Genomic DNA, 20,661 nt, shown 5'->3' with positions numbered 1-20,661 from the left:
ACGGTCGGAGGTTGTCGAGGCTTAACCCCAGACAGCAACCAAGCTTCACGCAGGCTCGCTCCCCCACCAGTGGGACCGCGGAGAGAGCTGGAAGGATAAACAGCACAAAACTCGTGGCTTGAGATAAAGACAGATTAATAGGGAAAGCAAAAGCTGTGCACGCAAGCAAAGCAAAACAAGGAATTAATTCACTGCTTCCCGTGGGCAGGCAGGTGTGCAGCCATCTCCAGTAGAGCAGGGCCCCATCATGTGTGATGGTTATTTGAGAAAACAAACGCCATCACTCCAAATGTGCCTCCTTCCTCCTTCTTCCCCCCACTTTACATACTGAACATGATGCCATCTGGTCTGGAATATCCCTCTGGTCAGTTGGGGTCACCTGTCCTGGCTCTGTCTCCTCCCACCCTCCCATGCACCCCCAGCCTCCTCACCAGCGTGGCAGCACGAAAAGCAGAGAAGGCCTTGGCTGTGTGTGAGCCCTGCTCAGCAACAACGAAAACATCTCTGTGTTATCATCACTGTGTTCAGCACAAACCCAAAACACAGCCCCACACCGGACACTGTGGAGAAAATCACCAAGCCAAGACCAAGACCGAGACTTTCTTAGTACTGCTGCAGTACTTGATCACATGTGTTATTTCAGTCTTATAAATTTGAATGTGTACCTACTGGAAAACCATACAGCAGTTTCCATCAGTGTAGTGGTCTGGTGGGAAGGGTGTGCAGAGTGCAGACTTAAGTGCAGTGAAGAACTGAATTGTAGATGCTGCCATTGTGGAGTTACAGAGCAGAAAGGCCAGTTCCCATTGTGAAAGCTGATACTCCTTGGTGTAATACCCTGCTTTCCATCCGGAAACTTCTGTTTGACAATACCTTCTTCCATGTTGAATGTCAGCTTCAGATTGGAGAAGAGATCAGGCAGCAACTCTGCCAGCCCTGAGAGTAAATGGGGGTAAAATGAAAATCATGCTGCAGAAATCTGTGCGTTCCAGTATGAAATCCGTATAGCTTCTTACTCTCTTAAAAAAAAAAAATTAAGAAAAATTACACTGTAACAATACACAAGATGCTGGTATAGACAATCATCTTATTAAAGCCCATTTTAGCCTCTAGGGCAGGGGAAACAACATAATTTAGAGAATGCTTTGCCTTCTAAAACTCTCACTGCTTTAAACAGAAATTTCAAATCAGATAGAACAGTATCATACATATGACAGATATCTCACTCCGAAGAGACAGCCAATGTACCAGTTTTTGAAAGGTTCACAGCTCAGATGTTTTCAGCAATTTCTTCGGGATTCCTGAAGGTCAATTTCTTGAGCACTTGCCTGTAACCAGCAGACTGCCCCATGCCCAATCCATGCAGAGCTCACATTGATCCAGTGCCCCCAGGGCCATGCTAGCAGCAACTGGGAATTCAAGTAAGATCATTCCATCTCTACTGACTAAAATATTAAAGTCTTGTTCTGTTTGTGAGCAGACTATTGACTTCTTAGGCTGGAGGTTCAGCAGCAGCTCACCTTAAGGAAGTGACATTTACGTGGTAAATAGCAGAGTAGAGAGGGAAAGCAAAATTTTATTCATGTCCCAAAAAGATGATCTAGAGCAGGAGTCAGGTTCAGCATACTTAATAAGCACCTGACATAATGTGAAGTTCCTAGTCTTTGAAGAACTTTTAATGCATAAACTTTTTTTTTAATGTATTTTCTTAATGGACTTGAATTGGGCACAGTACATGAGGCAGGAGCACACGCTAAATTAGAGACAAATCAAATCAAAAAGAGTTACCTGTGAAGTAATCCAATTTTAGTAACAACAGGGATGCTCTGGTATAAATACTATGTATCAAAACATCATGGCAAAAGAGGATGTGTATTCAATGCTACACAATTGGCATAAAGGCTTTTCCAATAAATTTTATGCAGCCAATGCTGGTGATGTTGATGAGCAGAAGCTTTGTGAAAAATCGTCCCTGTTTGATATGGAACACAGCAGTGGGAAGGATGTGAAAGAAGTATAGTGTGCATTCAGCTGCTGTTGGAGCTGCCAAACAAGCATCCATGCCAGCCAGTTACCATCCGGCAAATACAATGAACATACTGATTTTCTGGGAGTAAATATCTGACAAAGATGTATGGAATAGAAGACAAAGAACAAAGTATTTCGTTTTGATAGACATGTGTTTGCCATACATATTCAGAGTTGGTCTAAGTATTTGGAATGGACTGGAATGATCCAGTAACTTCAACCAGAGTGCCTGAAGAGCCTAACACATTTCAAAATGAGTAAGAATCAGTGACTTGTGAGCTGTAAGCTAGATTTAAATCGGTGGTGAAGCCATCTGATCCGATGAGGACAGATGAGCCCCGTCTAACCGTGCTGTTTGCTATATTTCTGCTGGTTTTCCTGCCTTCCCTTGACTTAGCCTCTTGTATTTTACCTATTTAAGGACACCGTAATTTCCTTTCCCCCCCGGGCCTTATAGCACAGCACAAAGCGCCCGCCCGCCCGCGCCCCTCCCACCCGGCTCCCGCCGCCCTCCCGGGCCGCCTCCCCGCCGCTGGCCCGTGTCCCGCCGGCCGCTCCGCAGCCCGGTGTATGTGCGGCAACAACATGTCGGCTCCTCTCCCTGCCATCGTCCCGGCCGCCAGGAAGGCGACGGCCGCCGTGAGTGCGGGCGGGGGCGCGGGCAGGGAGCGCCGCCGCCCCGCTTTGTTGGCGCGGCGGGCGCGGGCGGGGAGCGAGGCGCGGGCGGGGAGCGCCGCCGGCTGAGGGGGATGGCGGGGGGCCCGTCTCGTTCCTTCCCTGCCAGAGGCGGGCCGGGCTCGGCACCTGGAAGGTCAGCGGTGCCCGCGGGGAGCGGCCGCTGATGGCGGCGGGGCCGGGGAGGGGAAGTGAGCGAAGCGGAGTTTTCTTGGGAGAAAGTGGTGCCGTGCTCCGAACTGTGCCTGACCTTGGGTGGGCGCCTGGGGCCCGTGGGCGAGGTGCGTTGGTTTGTTTAGTGATCCTAAACCGCTACCTTTGTTGTCTTTTTTTTTTGTTGTTGTTGTTTTATTTCTCTCAGGTCATTTTTCTTCACGGATTAGGAGATACCGGGTGTGTATTCTGATCTGTTACATACTCAGTAGCTATTATACTTTCAAATATAATCTGCGTATTTTAAACATGTGAGCTGTTAAAATTTACTTAAGTTTATTTTGCCCTTTACTGAATGCAGCGGCCAGCAACAGATAAAACTTCATGTGTCCTGCAATGATGGTGACAACTATTTACTTAAAATTTTCCACCAAGTCCTCAAAAACTTTACTCATCTAATTTGGTCTGAATGTGATCTCTCTTTTGTTCTTGTGACAAATTTTGTAGAAAAAGAAGTCTGTGGTTTTCTGATCATTTGCTTTCCTGGGAGTGGGTTTCTGGTTATTCCTATGCTTGTTGAAATTTAGGGTTCTTTTTTATTCTAGACTTGTGGATTGTTGGTTTGCCAATAGGTGCAGTTAGTCCGTGGTTTCTTCATCAATATATGTTGTACTTACACTAAAATCCAGACCCCTATGATTTATCTAAGCAAACTCCAAAGTAGTCACCTAACGTCTACAGATTGCTGTCTGTGAATAAGGTCTTCAGACTCCAAGAAAACCCACCCAAATCAAATGTGAAATGGCCTGTTGCTTTGTTCCTGTTATTTCCATGTTTGAGGAGAAATGGAAAGAGTAGTAGGGAATTTCTGGGAGGCATTCTAGCTCTGGTGTGATGTTTCTGTTTGAAGCTTGTGTGTGCCCAGAAATAAGCATCCATTCATTAAAGGCATTGAATTAACAAGAGAGTGTTAAAGCCTTTTTAGTGGAAGACTTTAAATGAATTGGCACTTAGATACTGAAAATAAGTAGCATGAATGCTTTGTCTATTGTGCTCCCTTGTGAGCAAAATTACATAATATTTTTTAAGAACTTTTGTTACCTGGAGCTTGAATGTTCCCTCTCAGTTGAAACTTGCTATGTTTAAGATGTAATTTTTTCCAAAGAACTGACAAAACTTAGCTGTCAGAATTAAAACTTGCATAACCAGGGCATTTAGTAAGTTAAAAAAGAGTCAAGTCCATGCACTTGGCAGTATTCTACAAGTGGAGATTTTTGCTCTGATTTGTTGTGCTGACACAATGCCATGTTTGCATTATCCTTCTTCCTTTCTGCTGCTAGAACGCAGCTGAGGCAGCAGTACTGCCTGCATCTTGGCACTAAATGTTCAGCAAGTGATTGCGGAATCTTTTGAGCTTTTGGAATTTGAGTCCTTGCAAATCAGGTTGATGTTGGTTTTGGCAAGGGGTGAAAAAGAGAGACTTGCTCTTTACATAAGTTGTATTCCTTAGACAAGGTGGCATTTCCATTTCAGTGTCGGAGCTAATGCACAGCTTCAATCTTGCAAATGCACTGAGCGTACTGGAATGTCTGCATTTAACAAGACATGACACGTCTGTGGAAATACAGTGATATAGTTGTATTTCTTCTTCTAGTCTGCTGCAAATTAGATTAGATAGGCTGCCTTTGATGTACTGCTGTTTGGGGTTTTTTAAATAAAACAGTAGTAGTGACCCAAAAAATTTTCTGAGGTGAATTTATTAACAATTTTATAACTTCCCTAGTTTAAATTGACCTGTTCCACTTCACATCAAGTTTTAAATTCATCACTTCAGTTTACCAAGTGTATTTCTCTTACTCTGGAATGTGTCTAACAGAAGTTATATTCTTTTTCTCTCTTAGCTCCTATATAAATGGCACTTAAAGACTGGTACATACTTGTCAAAATCTGAACAAAAGGTGCAACATAGAGAATTGTTCTAAGGAGCCTGCATTAATGTGCACATAATGTTGCTTTCCAAATTTGTCAAATTAGTCTTTATAGTAGGCTAAAAAGTGTTCCCAAATTCTTATGTAATTATTTTTTCTCAGTCATATTTCTCCTTTAGATTCTTATTTGACCTCCTGTGATACTGCAAATATCGTGCAAGTCATATTACCTGCAATTTGTTAATAATATATATAAAAAAACTGGTAAGAAGTAGGCTGAGATACACAGCCAGTGCTTCAAATGTCTGTGATACCAGTGTATTGGAAATGCCTTTAACTTTAGGTAACATACATTAACTTTTCAGGATGATATTAAAACTAAACCAAACATGCATTTATGGCTGGTCTGCTGTTGGTCTGATTAGTTCAGCTGTGTCACTGATGAATTTGTTAAAGACGTTTCCTGCTTAGAACCAAATTTCCAGTGTCTAATTCAGTGGGTGAGTTAGGAATACTAAATGATGAGAAAAATCAGGAAATGCAGGTGCTATTGAGTGTTCTGGAAAGCCATGTGCAGGCACGTGCAATGGTTCTGCATGGGTTCAGATTTGGGTCAAGGTCAGTTCCTATCTAGATGAGGCTTGGAGTGAGTCTTTACATTATGCTCTCCAGTGTTCTGGTTTGGAGGAAGCTCATTAACTCACCTGCTGTGCAGATCTTGTGTTGTTATGGACATTCATATACAGTATCTGCTTGAGATTAAAAAGCTGCTGCAGTCTGGGGTGGTGTTCAGGACTGTCTGAATCCAAGAGCATTCAAGCTGAGCTGAAGTTAATAGGGCTGATTGATTAGGTGGGCTCCATGTGGAGGTAGCTTAGGTGTCAGTTTGCTACTGTCCCACATAGCAAATGTGGTTCACAGAGTGGCAAGTTGATTGTCAAAGAAGCTGTCTTAACTCTGCAGGAGCAGCACAGCAGCCTCTGAGCTGCCTGGAAGCAGGATACCTGTGTGCATCTGTTGTGGCACACAAATTAATAAAGCCAGACAGATACAGAGCAGGCTTTGCCTGGAGCCAAAGTGGTATTTCTGCAGCTGTGCCACAACTATGGCAGTCAAATTAGATCAAGTCTCCCTGACTGTATATATGTCACAAGCATTCAAGGGCTGAACAAACCTTCTAAGTTTCATATTACGTTCATAGCATACTGTGGTTGATGTAAACATTTTCTAGGCGTATGTTTGTATTGATCTAATTCAGCATATTTCATGCTTGGTCTGTGCTGATACAGCAACACAGAAATAAGAGCTAAGCCACCACATAAATGCAATTGAATATATTTTTGTTAACAGGCACGGATGGTCAGAAGCACTTGCTGGTATCAAAAGCCCCCATGTGAAATACATTTGCCCACATGCGTAAGTTTGTAACTTTTCTTGTTTTACCTTTTACTGTAGAGTTGCATGTTAAGGCACTTGCAGCACTTGCACAGATTATGAAGTCAAATTGTATTTGGCTATCTCTGCATTTCATTTTTTATATAAAAGCGCACTCTAAAATAATGTTGATGCTATTAAATGTTTCTTGTTTTTAGGAACTGCTGTGTGATTTACTTTGGGGCAAAACTGCATTTTTATTTGTATTTTGGTTTTGTTACTAATTCAGATTGAAAACATATTTGGAAAGTTTTATGTGCAAAATAATATTTTGACTTTTTTTCGCTGGGTTGTTTGTTCCTTGCTCCCCCCCCCCCCCCCATGTCCCTCCCCCCAAGTCTTTTGTTAAAAACAATTTTGTCAAAGAATATTGGTTTTGTGTTTCACTTACCATTACACATAATTTGTATTAGGTATATGTACTTAAACTTATGTGTATCTGTATAGTAGATTGTAACTTGCTGTAGATTACAAAGAAATTTAAAGATTGACAAGTTATTGATATTTTCAGCAAATAAAGCAATGTGAGCTGTCTTTGTGCAATGTGAGAAGTTAAAGACTTCTAGGCATGGTCAGGTATCAGTAAATAAGGCAGTAAGATCTATCTAGTATTTACTTGGCGGTAGAAAAACTAATAACGTATAATCTTAATTTATTCAGATTGTTTTTTGCTCCAGCCGTCTTGGCAGATGTGGAGCAGAGATGATAGGGAGAAAAGGAAGCAATGTTTTGGTGCATTACTGAGCTGTGATTTAGTCATTTGTTTTACCACATGGCGAAGCTTTGCTGAGCCATTCAAAAGGAGCTTAGCAATATCTGCTGTTTTCTTTGCTTGCCCTTTGTCTTCTTTCAGTCCTTCCCTGCAGAACTTATGCTGCTCAGTTCCTACAGATTAAAACTAAAGCCAGATTTGATCCATGGCGTGATCCATTGAAGCTGCCTTAGTATGGCTGAAAAGATGCCACACAGCAGCAGAGGGGTGGGAAGGAGTCCAGCAGTAAAGGCAGGCACTGCCTAAGCAGATTCAGCTGTTGACAGAAACATGTGTGGCCAGGCTCCACCACGTGCTGCATTTGGCTGCTTCCTGCTGATGCTGCTGTATAAGGTGCCATAATCCACTGAACATGTGTGTGGAACTGTGATAAATAACTCCTACTGAGAAATAACTAAATTATATATGTATATTAAAAATACCTGTATGGGATTTATGGACTCACACACACACATTTAAGGCAGCCCATTAATGTTTTGGTTGCTCTCCATAGAGAGTGGTAATTCAACCCTGAATATTAAATATGTTTGGGCTGGCAGGTTTCAACAGAGTTTCTTCAACAGATGCTGCAAAGCAGCTAATGTTAATTACTGCTTAAAAATAAGACAGAGTTAGGGGATATGTAATTTCATGACATTACTGCATCTGCATTATTGAATTTCAGTATATATCTTATGTCAGGAGTGTTCATTCTCATTTCTAGGCCAGTTATGCCAGTTTCTTTGAACATGAACATGTCTATGCCATCATGGTAAGTATTTGTTCAAATGCAGATGGTTCTAATCAAATTATATCTGAGGGTATGAACTCATTGTTCTTAATTTAAAATCATGAACAACCTGAGTGTCTGGTTTTAATCACATGCAAGTGTAAAAACCTTTTTGCTTTAGTTCTGTTCTTATAAAAGTACTGTCATGAGTACACTGTAATTATTCTTTTGTACCTGTGGTGGTGGTTATTCCTCAGGACTAATCTGTGTATCTTAGAACAAAATCTCATTTTATTTTACAGGTATGGTCTGTAGTATGCATTGTGTCTGTATTCATAGTCAGTAGAAGCAGAGACTTGGAGTGGAAATATTATTGCTACTAGTGAGTAATATTTGGTGGGTCAGTAGGATATGTAGAAACTGTTCTTTAGAACATCCATTCTGAATAGAGAACAAGAAGAATATGGTAGATTTCAATGATCTTAAACCAGTCTTCGGTTTTGTTGGGTTTTGGGCTTTTTTTCCCCCCCTTAAAGTAACTTGTGTTTGCTTTTCTTGTATTTCTTCAAACCATATTTTAATGTTTACACGCAGCAGAATTCCTGCTAATATTTTTGAAGCAAATATCACAACTGAGCTGCTTGATCTTCAGTAAGTTACAGAAAATGGCAAAACTCAGAAAAGCCTTGCTGGTTAGTCTTTTAAGCCACATTTGCAGATTGTCCCCTGTTTCTTGTAATCCATGGGTAGTTGGTACTAAACAATATGACAGCTAACATTTTTGTCTGGAAAACATCCAAATTTTACTATTTGTGTATTAAGGAAGTGGAATGGATGCTCTAATGAGTAATGCTCTTGTTGATGTTTTTGTAAGGTTTGATATCATTGGACTTTCTCCAGATTCACAGGAAGATGAAGCTGGGATCAAGCAGGCGGCAGAGAGTGGTATGCTTAGGAGTATTTTTTGTGTCTTAAAAGTACTTCTGGGTGTTCTTGAAAATGAGCTATCAATGTGAAACAGGTTTTCCAAAGACATTATTTCTGGGGAAAAGAATATGTGTATATGGTATTATCCCTGACCAAAGTTTAGCTAGATGAGTTGTTTATTGTTTGTTTGTTTTTTAACTTTGTTAGTAAGTAGAGCAACTCACCAATATAAACACTTCATGGTCTGAAATATGGGAACAAATGTAGGGTTTTTTTAAGAGCTTTTGGGTAGTGCAACAGGTTAGAGCTGTATTAGCATTCAGTTGTGTTGCTTTTACTTGGAAGAGGATACCGTCTTCCCAGCACCGGGGCTTTTGTAAGACTTATTTGCTTGTTTTTCTCTTTGGAAATGATACAGTGGCACTGAAATTTCTGACTGTGCTCTAGATCTTTTGGTACTTTTAATGTACAGCAGCCTAGATTTTGATTTCACTAACTTTCTGTTCATGCTAGGAAGAAGGCATCTTTCCTTGTCTGGGCTTTCTAGAGAATGGAGGGGATTTTAACTACTGGCCTTTATTTATGTTGCAGTTAAAGCACTGATAGATCAAGAAGTAAGAAACGGAATTCCTTCCAATCGAATTATTCTGGGAGGCTTTTCTCAGGTAAGGTATGGTTGGAAAGAACCATTGTCTTTTTTCTAGCAAAGTAACCTAGCTTTATTAGCTTGGAAACCCAGACACTTAACTTGAGATCAGCTGATGTTAGATGCCTCTAAAATTTTAAGGTGTCAATTTTCCTTTGCTTTAACAAATGAAGTTTTTTTGTTTTATGCAAAGAATTACTGTTCACTGGAAAATGAATATGCATGTGTAAAAAAAGGTACTAAAACTAATAGTCTGTTTAAAATCTTTATGCACATAACCTACAAAGTTTTGCTTGAAAGTCTTGGTAGTATTTTTAATTGAATTTGGTAGGTATTTGGTGGTCTGGATTTATTTGGGAAATCTTTTCCTTCATACTTGTAAGGCATCTGTGGTAGGTAGGTTAGAGGATTAATTGGTTCGTATATCAACTCCCCAGTCTGCATGTAAATAAATTAAATACTAAAGTAGTGATAATACTGTTGTGAGTAATAAGTCTGTTTGGGGTTTTTTGGACAGCTGTTAGTTACAGTAAATTTGCTGGCTTACTTCTGAATTGACTACATGGACTTGGAGGAGAGGAGAAAAAGCAAATCATATGTTGTAAATAAACACTGTGTTTAGTGTTGTCTCTAAAGAAGAATAGATTGGAATAGAAAAAGACTTTTAAAGGAGAAATCAGAGATCTTGAAACACATTAAAAAGAACTTTACTGTCATTATTCTAATACTTATATCTTTATTTTAGGGGGGTGCTTTATCATTGTATACAGCTCTTACAACACATCAAAAATTAGCAGGCGTCATAGCCCTCAGCTGTTGGCTTCCTCTACGGGCCTCTTTTCCTCAGGTATTTGTTTCTTTCCTAAGATAATTTGCACTGGGAGAAGGAGTATATCTGAAGATGGCATTTCGTGCAGGAATTAGTGGCCATTGTTATTACCTGATGTTGACAGTTCTTTGATAACTTGGAAGTTTTTAAAATAGGGCCCTGAAATTTTAGATTTTGTTAAATAAGGAAAATGGAGAAACACTCAGTAGCAATTTCTGCTTAAAATGACACTACTAGACAGTATAAAGGATATAACAAATTTTCCTTGAAGATTAATTTTCTGTCTGCCATTTGTTCCATCTGCAAGGCACTGTCTTAGAGACTGGATGTTTGAGCAAAGTTTCAGGTTTTTTACTGGGCTAGAAATCATGACTTTCTGTTATAAAACTTTTTGCCAAATTTTATTTTCAGGTCTTTGAGCTTAATGTGTTGTCAGGTACAGAGTTTACTTCATTAGAAGCTTGCAGACTATGTACTGTACTTTTTTCCCCTCACAATTCAATTTACTTTTCATGCCACAGGGTATAGTCCCATGGGATTATTTTATTTCAAAGGTGTTAGCCTTATCTCCACTTAGTGTTTCTTTCTTCTCTTCTCCTGTCTAATTCCACACCTCCCAGGGCCCTATCAGTGGTGTCAACAAGGATATTGCTGTTCTTCAATGCCATGGGGACTGTGACCCTCTGGTTCCTTTAATGTTTGGTTCCCTCACTGTTGAGAAGCTTAAAAGTATGATAAATCCAGCCAACGTAACCTTCAAGACTTACTCTGGCCTGATGCATAGTTCGTCTCTTGAGGTAATTTTCTTAATACACTGTTTTAGCTGGGTATAGTTAATTCTTTTCCCTCAAAACATATTTATAGGCTTTGGGGAGGGGATTTAGTTTTTGTTAGTTTTGATCAGTTGGTTTTGGTTTTGTTTTGTTTTGTTTTTTTTTCCAATAACAAGTCCTTCCTGCTACTTATTTTGGTGAGTAACTGAATTCTGGGCTAAAAAAGCATCCAGAGCAAAAGTTCATGTGACTAGTGAGAACTTCCTCATAAGATAGTACTTTGGGACTAGGCAACTTGGTCTATAAAAGGCTCTTTTTCCCCAAATTTTTATTATTTCCTTAGTAAAAAGAGAAAACAACTTAACCTGAGTTAAAAGACAGATTCTCATAGCATAAATCCAAGATGGTATTTTGGAGAGAAGAATCCTGGGAGCTCTGTGGGTGGAGACATTGAAGGAATACGTAGGGAGGGCTGACACTATGGAAGAGGCAGCCTCATAACCTGTATTTATGGTTGTGGCTCAGCACAGAGCTGAGCTGGTGTAATAACTTCCTGCTGCCAGAAAGGGGTGGACTCCCTCTGCTTGTGACCTTGTGGCCCTCACTTCCTCCTTGTACCAACTCTGGGGCAGATGAGAAACTTCCTTGAACCATTTCAACTTGCTAAAACAGCAAAAGCTGCTGGCTCCAGTGTTTGCAGCTGTAGGGAGCTGGAGCATCAAAACTCACCTAAATTAAGTGATAGGAGCGAGAAATCAAAGAGGAGGCGAAGAGCAGATTTGCCACTTGTTGGCAGCAGTTAATTTATTTTAATAAATATTTGTTAATTTGGATTATTGCGTCTTGTGGGAAATGTACCTTTGAACAACCTCTTTGCAACATTTACAGAGTTGTATTGCATTTAGGCTGTAATATTGCTGAGTTGTTACACAAATGTATTAGTAATGTGTTGTTTCTTACAACAGTGACTTTAAAAAAATGTTAACATGGGTTAGTTTCTCAGTCTAGTTTGCTGCATTGCTTTTCCTTAAGGAAGGAAACATGGTGAAAATGAAGCGGAATGGTTAGGAGGAGGAGTTGCTGGCTTTTCATGCTGCTGCTAACTTGTAAAAGTTTAAAGTATACACCAAGCTATGGCCTTAGCTACATTGAAACCCTGTACATAGTCAGCCTGGTGCTGTCAAGATCACTTGATGATTAATATGTATCTTGCCGGTTCAACTTCAGAGAGAAAGAAAAAGTAGTCTTTGCTTTTTTTCTTGTATTTTAGCCTCTTCTGCATGCATAGTGCCTTGAAGTTATCAGCCTTGACTTGTGTGCAGAGTGGTAATCAAGTAACTAATTGCTCAATATTTCTAGCCCAGCTGCTCATTATAACTGAAATGTTAAAGCATGATTTAGTGTAGCTGATTATGTAGTAGTAGAGAACTTCAACTAATGCATACTTTTATTTCTAAACAGGAAATGATGGATGTAAAACAGTTCATAGACAAACATCTACCTCGCGTAGACTGAACTGATCTGTGAGAAGCCTTCTACATAAATACACCAGCATCAACTGTGGTAGAGTGTTCAATCTTTTCATATGCCTGATAAGAAACATTATTTCTATATCTGCAGTGTTACTACTGTGTTGCAAATTTATACTTACAATGAAGATTAAATAATACACATGTACAAGAAATGATAATCTTTTTAGTATTCATCACCCAGTGGTGGGAAGGATACGAATGAGGGAACTAGGTAACAATGACAGAATGTGACTGTTTCAAGATGTCTGATTTTTTTTTTTCTTGATTGCAGAATTTTAAACTATTTGTACAAATAATAAAAAACTAAATTTAAGTGAGCAACATAGATGTGACCACTTTAGTTTTACTTGAGACGTGATTTGTTCTTAATACTCATTGAAAACATATGAAAACATTTATTTTATGTAATGAATGCATAAAGAACACGACCTAAAACACAGTGGGCATAAAGTACAGAACATGTAATGTAGTGGGCATATAATGGTAGAATAAATGCTACCAAGGATAAAGCTTTAAGGATTATATGTTAATTGTTTAACAGATAAGGAGGGTTGTTCTATAATGACTAGAAGTCAGCAAAGGTATTTCTTACATTTAAACCACCTCAATTTTAAACTGTTTATATAGGTAAATACTGTGGAAATTCTAAAGGGACTCATTCCTTATTAGACTGTTGTTTGTCACTTACTGTCTTTTTTCTTTTAAACTCATTGCAAATGTTGACTTGGAACAGAATTCTGAAGAAGTGCATAGGATTGATTCGAGTTTCATTAAAGAATTCTTGTTTTCGTACTGTATATTCATCTTTTATTTTAGTTGTAGTTTTCATTTGTTTGTGTTTCACATGAACTACAGGATATAGTTTTGAGTTTTTTCTGTCTGCTTTGGAGTAAATAACTGAAAATAGTGCAGCTGCATAGTTCTGTGTATTGTTGAACTCTCATCTGTAAAACACACATCAACTTATTTGAATTATTTTTTACTAGAAATATAAGTGCAATTGGGATATAACTTAGGTAGATTTTAAATTGATGCTTTTAGATGATACCAAATAATACTTTCTCTTATTACATGTTGAGACTTGATTTTTTTTTTTTCTGAATAGGAACAAAGCATTTTATTTTCAGATCTATCCTTCTGAATTTCCCTTGATCAGTATAGCCTAGGAATATGAAGACCTACCCTGGAAAAAAAATTAAATTTACAAGATACAGAATGTTTCTTCTTTCAGAAGCTTAAAATCATAGAATGCACTGATTTACAGGAGTTGATGCACACTCAATAGCTTTTTTCAGTTAAGAGCTATAATTTACTGCTGGAGACAGCTGTTCTGTAGCGTTCAGAGCCTGTCACCACACTAGGAGTGTTTAAAATAATGCACTACACTTTTTACTGCATAATATGCTGCATAACAATGTTTTATCCTATAATATGCTTTCAGTCAAAGAATATTTCTATTTTGGATGTATCTGTCATGTCAGCACTGTTTCACACCTGCATTTAAGGTACTTTTCCTCTCCCAGGGATCCTCTTACAGTGTATGTGGATTTACATCAGGCATCACCAGTACAAATACATACAGGAGGAATTGCACCTTTATATTTCTCCTTTAACATTGCTGCTGCCAGAGATCTGACCTGTTTACCTAGTCTGAGTTACCAGTTTTCAGTGCTTTTTTTTTTAATGTGTTGCACTTCATTTTTAGCAAGCTGCTTTTCTAATCCAGTTTCTCTGGGTTATTAAACATCTCTTAACATGTAAAATTGAAAAGGAGGTTTTTTTCCTAAATGGTAATTAAACAGTTTAAATATTCCATCTGTGTAGTTAAGAGGGCATTTTTATTAACTTTGAAGTTTAATTAGACATTTCTCTCAGTCACTCTCTTCTCTAGATTGGCCAATTTGTCTTTCAGTTAATTTAGTTCACAGAAGAAACAATAATATTCTTATTGTAGTTGTGCCAAAGTTCTCTTGAGAAAACATTATGTCCTATCTTGGATTCATTTCCAAATTGTATTAGCTGATTTTGCAAGTCTGCTGAATTGCTGTCTTGGTGAGCAAACTATATGTTATTTCTCTTAGTCTTTAGATTTATCTTCATTCCCCTGTTGTCTAAACAATTCCCTGAGTATTGGTGTGTTTCCAAAGTTCTCGCACAAGCTTCTAATTTTTCCTTCATTATTTTCATGTTCTGTTTGTAGATTTGTCGATAACGCTGTTCATCTGTCTTAACTTCTAATTGACTGTGTGCTCATTTCACATATTTTTCCTTTGGCAGGAATTAGTTTAAAAAAGTATTTCTAAGGTGTTAAAAGGAGATCTGCCCTAGCTTCATTCTGTGTTAGCCTCATAACACTTTCTTCAGTTTGGTGAACTGTGTTTACAGCTTGTGGTCACTTTCTAGTACTTAGACACTCTAATCCAAGTCAGCTTCAACTGTCACTGTCATGATGCTTTCAGATGTTTTTCTAGAAATGGTTTTTATGTGTTAACTTTGTTCAAATATTCAGCTATCATAACAAGATTCTTTTTCATATTGTTGTTTTGCTGCTTGCTTTATCTACAATGAGCTGTGTTACCAAAGTAAATATAAGTAAATGTTTTGACTTACTTGGAATTTCTGTATTCTAGGAAGAATTCTCCTCATTATTTTTTTCTTCAGGAGTGTATGTTTATATTGGAGTTGGGGGTTCTTAAAGAGCCCAGAAGCTAGAGAAAACTTCAAGTCTGTCTCCTCCCATATTACACTGTGTATGTTGAGCTCCTGTCTTTTGTAACTTCCCAGCTGGTTTAAAAGCTTTGTGTATGATCTTGAAGCTGAACTTCTTCACCACCTGAAGTGATTTGATGCTGGGATTGTTGTTATAATGCGTGTATTTGGGGCTGAATAATAGCTCAGTCTGATGGGGGAGTTTTCATAGTATTCTATTAAAATGGAGAAGTTGGACTGTCAGTGTTCTAAATATGAATGTCCTGTCCTCAAAAACTAAAATTTGAAACTGTCCAATAATGTCTATTTTTTGTAATGTTAGACTTTCCACCAAAGGAGATGATGTCTATAAAACTTGTGAAAGCATTGATAAGAAAATACCTTGCTTGCAGATCAGTTTGTTTCAATGGGTATCTAACTCCCTAATGTATTCTTAATTTCAAAATGGTACTTAAATTTAACTGCAGTTTTGTACTGTCAGAAGTTGACTTCTTGTTAGACTGTGTTGCCCACTTTTCAATAAACATGTTGAATTACATATTATAAGCCAAATTTTCCAGCTATTCTTGAGGTAAAACTGTACTGGGGTCCATACTGTGATGAGGGCTGTATGATTCATCCTATCTTGTATAATTACAACACAGTAGATTGATAAAAGTACTGTACACTGTAAAACTGGTATTAGAACTATTAATTAAAACATGTTCTCTCTAATGGAGTATTCTGCACTTCATTGAAATCATTTGGATGTGTCTTTTATGTAGAGGTGCTATTTGGATTGATGGATGTGACTGAGGGCAAACTGTAAGATGTTAACAAAGCCATGTGTACAAGGCCTGTGTCTCTTGAATTTTATAAACAAGTGCTGAATGCTTACTCCTTGTGTTAAGAAGTATAAGTCATTTATATTTAATATAAACAGCTAAGATGTAATTTATTTTACTGATTTTGTTTATGATAAGAAATCTTAACTTTGGAAATTATTTCTGTAGTAGGGAAAATGTAAAACCTTTCCATTTTTAATCATTGTGAAATAAATTTCGATCAGCATTTGGGCAAGTATTAAAGACTTTTTCAATGCTTACCTGAAGGAAGTTGAGCTTTTACATGCTGTGAAACAGGCACGCTGGAGGCTCCTTGCAAATATATTGCATGGTAATATATGCATACAGAAGAACAATGATTTGTAGTTACTGGAAAGAAATGAAAATCACTTACCAAGTTATGTTTTGCTACTTTGTTGAAAGAATCCTAAGTATGATTGGAAGGTGGTTTTCATATTCTGGGTTAATTTTATTTTAACTTGTTTTCTTGGAATTTGCAATAACTTTGAAAGATAGAAGAAATTAAGGTATTTTCCAGCAGAGTTATTCTAGGGCGCTGAAGAGCCAAAGTCTTCTCTGTATTGCTACACCTTTCTCTGGGGGTTTTGTGTTGTTGGAAAGGCTTTGAAGTTGATTAAGGTTTGGCATACGCACCACTTAACAGATTTGTTAAAGAAACAATTTTCAGGTCGGGGTTACCTGTGCTATTTAATTTAATACTTGAGGGTGAACAGTGCTATACATAATGCAGGGCACTCTAGAGAAAATGTGGGATTATCTGGGAAGAGAGGGAGTGGGGTGTGCATGTGGTAAGGGCAGACTTCCCCCCTCAAGCAGCTTAAAGCAACTAAAAGGCCGCTTGGCTCCACAGGCTGCAGTGTCTAAAGTCAGTGTGGAGTACAGTGAGGAATTCCATGAATGTGTGGGAATGCATGATAGATGAAGTGCTCTATGTTAAGATGTTGTGGCACATCAAGAGTCTAAGAATAGCTAGTAACAATAAAGATGCAATATTACACAGGGTAATCTGCCAGTTTATATTTCATGAAAAACATTTTGAGTGATGCTCAGTTTCTATTTACTTTCAGCCCTGGCATCCCTGATAAGGTAATTGTGAGGAGAAACATTGCCTGAAACTAGCATAGTAAAAAACCCCCAAGCAACACAATGTAATATTGTATTAAACTTTATCAGATATAATATGAGAACAGTGGTGTAAGTGAAGAACATGACTCAAGAAGTTTTCAGAATGTCTGTTGGTTAAATTGCAAATGTGATTCTTTGAAGATTAATAGCTGTAGAACAGATTCCCCCTTCCTGCCCCCCCACCTCCTTTTTCTTCCTTTTCATCGCTTGCCACTCTCATTTTACCACCATTTGCTTTTGGGATAACAGGTTTTATTAATTCTCTTTGAGTTGAATGAGTGCCTTTCATATAGCTGATTAAAGTTGATTTAAACAAAGTACTTGTATAATTTAATGGACATCCACAAAGTGAACCAGTAGATAATGTTTTTCTTTTAGGACCAATTGCTAGAAAAGAGCAACCCATTGCATCCTTTTTTATCTGCAAAACTTAAAAGTTTCCAGCTGGTTTGCTGAGGTGTAGTGAACTTGCTTCAGGCATCTAAGTGGGAGGTTTAGCTTGTGTGGAGAAACTAGACTTCCCTTGTTTAGGGTTTGTTTTAAGGAGCTACTTCTACTTCTCTGTATTAGCAGATGGAGTCTGAATGTTCCTTGGTTGTGAATACAACCGAACTCTTAAAGTAGTTTGTGCTTGAAATAATTTGCTCCTCTGCAAAGGTTGGGGACCACTTGGCTGATTCAGCCCTGTTGAGATTCTGTTTTGGAAGATCTAAGATGTTGCACAGTTGTGTTAATACCTGATTAGAGGAGCTTTTTCCATACAGAATATCATTCCTGAAAATGTAGGCTTTAAAGTGCCTTGATAGCAGTTCAGAGATCCTTTACTACAAATTCTGTTGTAGTAAAACGTGCTACTGTTGCCCCTCATGGCCCAAATTTCTGAAGGTGCTGTCTCATGTCAAATGAGACTAGTCAGTAAAAATCATTATTTCATACATGCACCCTTTTAGGAGAGTCATCTCTACCTGCTAAGTCTTAGTATTGTAGAAGGTCTCATGGTCCAGCAAATGACAGGCTCTTGGGAGTTGGATACAGGCTTTCTACATGAGCAGGTGTGCAATACGCTTTAGAAAATGTTGCAAAGGAATGGTGAGGATGTGCCATAACAGGTAAGTGCAGGGCAACAAACAGTGTGTTATTTCTTCTTTCTAATGGGTTAATTTAGGAGAAAGATGCTAAACAGAAAGGAAAAGGTCAGGTAGGTCACTTTTCCCTGTTCTACTCTTCCTTGGACTTGCAGTGACGTGTTCTAGAAGAGATTGGTGCTGTACAAAGCTGCTTGATTTAGAACCAGCTAAAAGAGAGCAACCACGTGGAGTGCTGTGTGTTTCTTTTCAATAAAGACTTGCTGTCCCAAGGTTGATAGAGCAGCTGATGTAAAGAATCTGGTTTGCACTGGTTCAGTTAATTGATACCATTCTGGTATTGTAGCATACAATATCAATAATGTATTATGTTTTCTTTTAATGCATCTACTCGCAAAAAAAAAAAGGATAAGGATTGTTCTTTGAATTCCCTACTGAAATATTTCTCTGATGCTACTTTTTAAAGATTATATGTTAAATAAGTGTAGTGTGCTTTGCCTTTTATAAGGGTTGTGATGGGATTTAATTTACGGTTGTCAGTTTCTCACCTGATACATTTTGGATGCTAATAGATTTCATCTGCATTTTGAACTCTTTCCATGCATTTCCAATGAAGTCGGTGTTGAATTGTATTTTTAAAAGAAATTCTAGAAAAGTCTGGGTGACTATTCCAGAGCTTAAATACCTTTAAACTAACCAAACTGACTGATTCGAGATTTCTAGTTTTGTGATTGTGTTGTCCCTGACCTAACTTGCACCTACTGTAGAACCTGTACAAGCTTGTTAATCCTGTAGTGTAGCCATAGCTCTGAGCTGCCATCACCCAGTGCGTCGCTCTTATCATTGATGTGATTGTGGGCAAAAATGATGCTAAACTTCATTTGAGGTTAGCATCAGGTTAAATTCTGGTGTTTGATTATTACAGGTATTAGGTAACTAAATCTAGATAAAATGAAATTAAACCTGAACTGGCACGATCCCTTAAATATTGTGACAAGCAGCATTATTTTATTTTTGTCTCCCCAAAAATCTGCTCCGGAATGAAAAGGTATTATTTTCCTTAAAAAATAATTTCTTTGTTCTTGTGGGGTTTTTTTGCCCCCTGTTGGGCAGAATAAATAAAAAAGCTGCAGACAAGGTTTCTGTATGCTTGTCCAGTTCATAGCCCAGATCTAACCTGGGGGAAGATCCTGTATAGGTCTCAAATAATTTTAATTGCTTCTAATATGTCTGTTTCTCTGCAGGCCTTACAGCTGACAATTGTGTGCATTGAGCAGGGTGTAGCAGTGCCCAAAACCCACCTGTCTTTATTTGGCTTCAAAACACAGGACAGTCTTGCGGCCCAATGCATTACAGACAAGTGTATTGACACTTCTTGCATGATGGCTTCCTTGAGTGTTGTTCAAGGAAAGGCCTGCCTTGCCTGTTCTCCAAAAGGTACATATTTTGCAGTCCTCAGTTCACAACTGGGGCATCCACAGCATTCGACTGCTTACTAATAATGCATTTATTAGTATAAGCACCCTCCTGGATCTCGGGAAGGAATAATGTTTCTGTAACCTTCAGATGTGCCTACTGTTTTTGTGAAGTAGACACTCCTGTTTATGGCAAAAATGGTTTCACGATGCTGTTCTCGACTAAAACTCGCAGTAACGTGGCATCTAGCTCAGTTGATGAACAGAATTCCATTAGTAATGATGTGTAAATGTCAATCTTTAGAAATGTGATATGTCCCATTGGAACACACAAGATTTAGACTAGATCTAAGAAGCACGGTAGCACCTCGCAGTGTGATGCTTGGCCAATGCCAAAGTTTGTCTCCTGCTCTGTTGTACTGACTCGGAACTTGTATCTTCCAAACTGACTCTGAAGTTGCGATTTGAAACCCTCATTCCATTTAATATAAAAGTAACCCTTAGGCTTCTTAAAAAAAAAACAAAAAAACCCCCGAAACCTCGAAACGTTTATATATATATATAAACCTTTTCTGTTAGAGGGGAGAGGGGCTTTTCCTCATCCCTTTGACGCTAATAAAAATCAAGTTCATTATTTTCATGTTCTGAGCCTCCTGCCAGCCGAAGAAAAGCTCGGTCGAAGGAAGGGGATTCCGGGCGACGTAGTTCGCGCTGTGTTAGCGCGGTACAAACAGGGGCAGCGTTAGCAGCACTGCTGAGAGAGGGAGAGGGTAAGAGGTTCACAGAATCGCAGAAGATCTGACTTAGAAGGGATCCACAAGGATCATGGAGTCCAACTCCTGGCCCCGCACCGAGCACCCCAAGAATCACACCATGGGACTGACGAGCGTTGTCCATACGCTTCTTGCACTCGCTCAGACTTGGTGCAGTGCCCAGCGAAGGTTGTCAGAAGTCATACACCTGACTGTACTTTTGCTGGGTTTGGGGCTTTTTCGGGGGGAGCGCGCTGCCAGAACGGCCGCAGCCCCGCCCCTGCTCTCGGCGTGCGGCAGCGCTGCCTGGCTCCCGCGGCCGGC

At 38.9% G+C, this 20,661-nt stretch overlaps 1 protein-coding gene across 2 annotated transcripts; it reads left to right on the top strand.

Moving 5' to 3' along the window:
* The first annotated feature begins 2,522 nt into the window (after positions 1-2,522).
* On the top strand, positions 2,523-15,829 carry LYPLA1 (lysophospholipase 1). Of its 2 annotated transcripts, XM_048286791.1 has the most exons (9): positions 2,523-2,667; positions 3,065-3,096; positions 6,135-6,200; positions 7,694-7,741; positions 8,574-8,644; positions 9,218-9,291; positions 10,018-10,119; positions 10,722-10,898; positions 12,336-15,829. In XM_048286791.1, exons 1-9 carry the CDS (start codon positions 2,599-2,601, stop codon positions 12,387-12,389), a joined length of 693 nt encoding a protein of 230 aa, XP_048142748.1. In that variant the 5' UTR covers positions 2,523-2,598; the 3' UTR covers positions 12,390-15,829. The 2 variants fall into 2 exon arrangements, with proteins under 2 accessions (XP_048142748.1, XP_048142749.1); XM_048286792.1 differs by lacking the exons at positions 2,523-2,667; positions 3,065-3,096 and adding an exon at positions 2,849-2,984.
* The last annotated feature ends 4,832 nt before the right edge of the window (positions 15,830-20,661 follow it).

Source organism: Corvus hawaiiensis, chromosome 26, assembly GCF_020740725.1.
Source record: "Corvus hawaiiensis isolate bCorHaw1 chromosome 26, bCorHaw1.pri.cur, whole genome shotgun sequence".
Lineage (NCBI taxonomy): Eukaryota > Metazoa > Chordata > Aves > Passeriformes > Corvidae > Corvus > Corvus hawaiiensis.
This window is presented reverse-complemented; position numbering and strand designations above follow the sequence as displayed.